Consider the following 6,000-nt stretch of genomic DNA (forward strand, 5'->3'; position numbering starts at 1 on the left):
TGAAAATGCCAAGGTTTCTGTCTCCCTCGTTTATTTCAATGTTTGTTTAGTAATAACGTAGAGATAAGAGGAAAAGAAAGCGAAGGAAGACGATCTTACGCTTGATGTTATGCGTTTAATTATTCGCGTGGGACTTTGCTCGATCGCTTAAAATGATATATGTAGTATTTAGATGTGTTCTCTTGTTCGTCTAAGATATATTCCTTTGTAAGGAGATATTAGAAAACGCAGACGTTTTTTATATCTTCTTCGTGTAATAATAATTAAAAAGAATGAGCACCATTTTCTATTCCCAACGCTTGCTCAGTATTATTAATACACTGTTATAGAAAAGTAGATTTTTCTTCTATTTTAAATTAAAAGTTTCGTTATCCGCGAGACTTCATTTGGACGTTAGCTGTAGCAAATGGTTTCCGTGTTCAGAAACAAGATCAAATTGCTTTCGAAGACTTTAAGAGTATGAACAAGTGGCTGAGAAGACAGCCGCGTATCGGTTTAAGCTTATGGCTTCGCTACGAGGACTATAAATGCACTTGACCGCAATCTATATTGGAGCATGATTAGATTATAGATTGTATATCTATGAGGCAGCAGCACTTGATTTCACAAACACATTGCTTTTAATGGTCTTGAAAAAAAATTTGATAGAAGACAGTTGCGTCATTCGTAAGATTATCGTTTTCGACTTCTATATATTATGCTTTTATGCCTTTTATTATGTAACTGAATGTAGATCATTGAATAACACTTGCCATTCGTGAAGTTCAACGTCTACAGACCATTGATTCGGCAAGGATAATCGTTTAGAAACAAAGAGTATGTAATCTGTCCTCTTAGATTAACCAGACACATATAGTCTTTTATCGAACTTGATTCAATTTCTAGAATCCTAAAAATATTCCTCTACGACTTTACTAATTCAGTCAGAGATCCAAATATAGTCAAAAGACTCGAACTATATCCTTTTTCAACTACAATCCTAAATTACAAGATCCAATGATCCTGAACTACTTACCAAAGAAGAAAATCGTCGCCGTAACAAGAACTCGAATTCCACCACAAGACTCGAGTTATCTTCGTCCTTTTAAATTCCCAATAAGAAATATTCCTCATGATCCTGAATTATTGAGAAAAGAAAATGTTCCTGAAATCCAAAATCCATCGCAAGATCTAAACTACCTTCATCGTCGACTAAAACTCTAGATGAAAAGATTCTGCGATACCGAAGATATATTTCATCACGAGAATTCCATCGCAAGATCACAACTGTGTCTCTTTATTTTTGATAAAAAAAAAGTCTAAATTAAGATATTACGCGATCCTAAACTACCACAAAGAAAGATGATCGTGGAACGCTACAGAGATGCAAGTTCCATCGCACAAGACTTAAACAGCCTTCATCCTCGATTCATCATTAACACATACCATCAACGAAAAAGTATTTATTTTTCACGATCCTGAGCAACCAGAGAAGGAAATCCTCTTTTGAACCAAACACCTCATCCTGTTACCGCTCTTTGCTCTCAATACACCCAATAACTGACCAAACCGTTCCGCCTGATGTCCACAGGTGCCAAAGAGGTGGGCGAGTTGGAAAAGCACTTGGGCGTCCTGGAACTAGCCGGAATGCCAGGCAGTGCGTGCATCAGAGTGCAGCCAGCCTGCGCGATCACCGGCGAAGGCCTCCACGAGGGGTTGGACACGTTATATCAGCTAATATTGAAGCGACGTAAGCTCGCGAAACTGAACAGGAAGCGGGCCAGGTAGGCCAGGGCCTCGGAGGACTGTACGTGCGTCTTCTGATTTTGTAAGTCGCGGACAGTCTCTCCTTTGGATACAGCCACGCCTTCCACGGTGTCTTCTTCCTCGTCCTCTTCGTCATGCTGCAATGACGACGTCCACGAGGTGCTCGAGTGAATGCACGTGTACACAAACCTGCCGTTCACGCGGACAATTGTTCTCGTCGTAGAACACCCTCGATTTTTTGTTCCCGACGATTGTTTCTCGGACCAGTGTTGCTCTCGAGAAGCTGGCCAACCGGATGTGTATTCTTAATGGTGCAAGCTGAACGGTGGATTCGTGCAACAGAGATCGAAACAGATCTCGTGGTATCGTACACGGGGTCGTAGTTCTACGTTCTTCGATGGAGATGCTTAATTTTTCTGATACAAGAAAAGTGGACGGCCTCTTACGAAGAAAGAGGTCAGAGCTATACTTGGACGTATTTCTTTCTCGATTGATTCGTTTTGATTTAGTTTAACAATGCGTATTTAACGAACGAGGGATATACGAGACGATGAAAACTGCCACTAAAGCTGCGTGGCTGACGCAACATACTCTAGAGAAGAACACGAAGAGAGGACAGCGGTCCTTGTAAAAAGCTAAAAGATTATCACAGACGATGACGTCGGTCTGAATATTTTTCCGATCGGATGCTCTGACTGGGGTTGTTTTACTCACCGATCACCGGCTATTTTTGCCGATCCTAAATGGTGCACAGACGTGTTCTCGCTTTTTCAAGAGAAGATCGGGAGGACGTAGGAAATTTTCGAGGCAATGGTGAATCACTCGCCGGTATTTTAGGTGAATCGTGAATGTCCGTGATGACAACGAAACAAGTGCTTCTCCGCCGTAACACAGAAGCTCTATTTTGCCAAATTTTGCATCGTTCCTTGGGAAACTTTTCAACGATCCCTGCCGATTGCCTCCGCTTGTTATCGATAACGATCTCGGCAGCCGCTTAAAGCCGTACATTTCGCTGATAAAAATGGAATTGAGAAGGCAGAAATATTTCGCTCGGAAGAAGAGGTCAGGACTTTCGCTATAACGAGGCTTCATCGACGACTTCGTTGCTGATAAAGATGACGTCGAATCGTATTAATAATGCTGACGTGGGCCCAGTTCAAGAAGGCCAAGATAAAACCTGTATATTAATAACTATGACTGTGAGCTCGCGAAATGATCGGGATTAATTAAAAGAAATCGATCGCGACGGAGGAAGGGAACATCTGGCTACGATTTTCGATCAGAATGGATATAGCACCGGAGATTTGTTACTTGGTCAATGGATACGCTAGATGAGTTGCCATTGCAACGAGTAGAAGAAAATTTTGCTAGATGATCTTTCGCTACGTGGAAGATCCTCGAGCTCTTGAGTTATCCTTTGTCGTGAATTCGTCGTGTTAGTCGAGTCGTAGTACGCGTTTGTAGAGCTCCAGGTGAATCGTCGACCTTAGGTATTCAGACGATGATCGTGCCTCTTCAATTTTTTGCACCTTTATACCATGTAACGAGAGAAAAAGAGATAAAGCGATCAGACGTAATAGAATATCGTTGCTTCTTCCCGACGAGTGGAATTTTTGTAAAACGATGTGATAACAACCATCCTCAACCCTTTATCTTTCATCTTTATTGTTCAATTAGCCTGTATCGTACGTATGTACACGTGAATCAAATATTGTATTCGTTGTATCGTGCTCTGTAGGGGAGTAGGAAAGCAAACCGATCGTTTTGAGCTTAATTGAAATCGATACATATCGCGCCTCCTCCTACTAACTCTAATAAATGATTCAGCGTGTATTTTCCTTTTATTCAAATCGGAATTGAGAGATTTTCTGGAAAAAAGAGAGTCCATTAGCATTAACATGGCGAGTCGAATAAATCGCGTTGCAAGCTTTCCATTTCCTCTTTATTTAATATTAACTGTGTTTCAACTTTCTTCCTTTTCTCATGTTTTTATAAAACGAACAAAAATTTCAAAAGCAGACCTACATTTTTCAGAAAGCTGCTCGATTATTCCTGAATACGATCCGTTGGATCATGACCGATTACACGTTACGTATTCCGCGAGTTTATACGTTGAACGTTTACAGCGAGAACTATGAAAGTTTGAGAGTTAGCTTTTACGAATGATTCATTAGGAAATTGATCGATTTCCGTATGAACATTTTGAGCGATGGTTACAGCTCAAAACGGTGGGTGCTCGTGTTTCTTGCCACTGTACTTTATTCTTAACGGTCCCTTTGACATGTGGACTTCCGGTATATGCAGTTCTTATCGACCACCGCCAATGCGAGACGATATTTTCTATGGCGTTGATGATACTCCGTGGGAAAACATATCATCATGAAATTTTCCTTTTGTTCAACAATTCGGACATTATGAACATTCGCGAATATTATAGATCAATTGTTACAGTTTCTTTCATGTCTATGATACGGTTGCAACACGTTTAATATCAAACGTTGGATATCTTTCAACGGTGATTCCTATTTATGGAAAATATCGTACGAAACTATATTGTATCGGTTCGTCGAGGAAGAATTGCCTGCTCCAATTAGAAGTATATATACGTTTGCCGCTAACAAGTTACATATTCGGTTTTCGCGTCTCGGAGAGCGCAAAGTTCTGATTTCGTTTGGTGTTCTCGTGGCCGTCCCTTCTACGTTTCCTTGCAATTTTTCCAAACTCCGCATGAAACTTCCATTTTTCATCTATCTTACCTGGGAAACAGTTCTTCCGTAAAGTTTCATCTTCTCGCCAAAGAAGTCTACATACCGTTTTAACTCGTGGGGAGACTCGTTACGCGAAACTGCAACAGCGATACTTTGCATTTACCTTCAACGAGAAGCGCTTGCTTCTTCTGGAATCGCGGCACTACCGAACAATTACGATCATATTTAACGAGCTCCAGCAAGTTTACCAGGAGACAATATTTTCGTGGAGAACATGCAAAACAGTTCCGAATCGAAGCAAGAAGTTGAAGCAGGCACTTGTGGTGTATTTACTGGCGAACTAGCGCAGGAAGGAGGATCGAAAAAGAAGAAAGAACGCAGCCTCCACTAGCAAAATGTAGCGCTTTGTTTCCGGACCGACGAGGCTAGGAATGGGAATCGAGCACACGAAAGTCGGACGACGTAATTTGACTGGTTATTTATTGCGGTGCACGGATCGATATTAAGGTGGGAGACAGAGGGCAACACGAGACCGGAAATCGTGGTTTGCGGCGAACGATATACAAGGGCGTTATCCGGAACAACGACCCGCTGTGACGGAAGTAGCCGTGAAATCGGAAGCGAGCCACAAGATGGGAAAAAGTAAAAAGGAAGGACATCAGGAAACGAATACATCCTTCCTACATAAATTGGATATCAAAGTGGAGGAACTGATTCGCGATAAGCGATTTCTTAGAAAAGCTACGGTTTTCTTTCTAAGCAGATTCTCGTTCGAGTAATAGGACACTGGTGGGAAATTCGAAACACGAACGATTATCGAGAAATTGTTAACATTTTGGAGAATCACTGTTTCATTCGAAATCGTCTTCAATTATAAAGAAACTTCGGGGTAATTCTATTTGAAGTAAAAATGAAAGGTGTCGATTTGATATACGGCATTGTCTCAGTTGATTTATTAATTTTGTTATTTATTATTTTTTTAGAACAAAGAATAAAATGGATTATCTCAATTGCTCGATTAATTTTGTTTTAGAAACGACCTAGACAAAGTAATGTTATTTTTAAACCAAATAATTTCTTACTTTAGTTAAGTCGTTGTTTTCCCGTAACACTCGCGATTAATCCGATTGCAATTTTCATTGAACGTTTCAAATTGTTATCTCGCACGAATCTAAAATTCTGATTGATGAATCGTTTCCTGTTGCGAATTAGAATATACATCTTTCATATATGTTTCTTTAATCATTATTCACAATCAAAGAAGCCTATTTTACTCTAAAATCAATTTGTTAGTTTGAAGAAGTTGATCATTGTATATATATACGTTTCGTTAAAAGCTCTTCTCGAGTCTTCGCCTGTTTCAAATACTACTAGAACGTAAATTGATGAAAAAGAAAATTTTCAGTTCTCAAATCAGCCGCGCAAAGAAACACACGGAGACATTTTCTTCGTTCCGAGGAAAATATCGAGAGAGAGAGACTCGAGGGAAGCAGGTTGTCACTTCGAAGCAGTTGAGAATCGATAAAGGTGCAATGAGTCACAGCCA

The 6,000-nt window shown here is 40.3% G+C and overlaps 1 protein-coding gene across 1 annotated transcript in view; it reads left to right on the forward strand.

Annotated features, from left to right (window-relative positions):
• LOC117243444 (ADP-ribosylation factor-like protein 4C) overlaps positions 1–3,526 on the forward strand; it is a 49,182-nt gene extending 45,656 nt beyond the window's left edge. The window contains exon 4 of the mRNA XM_033510950.1: positions 1,571–3,526. Coding sequence (XP_033366841.1) covers positions 1,571–1,767 — 197 coding nt within the window. The 3' untranslated portion in view covers positions 1,768–3,526. The remainder of the gene's footprint in view (positions 1–1,570) is intronic.
• The last annotated feature ends 2,474 nt before the right edge of the window (positions 3,527–6,000 follow it).

The sequence above is a fragment of the Bombus vosnesenskii genome, unplaced genomic scaffold (genome assembly GCF_011952255.1).
Source record: "Bombus vosnesenskii isolate JDL3184/JDL3185 unplaced genomic scaffold, Bvos_JDL3184-5_v1.1 scf7180000013265, whole genome shotgun sequence".
Taxonomy (NCBI): Eukaryota; Metazoa; Arthropoda; class Insecta; order Hymenoptera; family Apidae; genus Bombus; species Bombus vosnesenskii.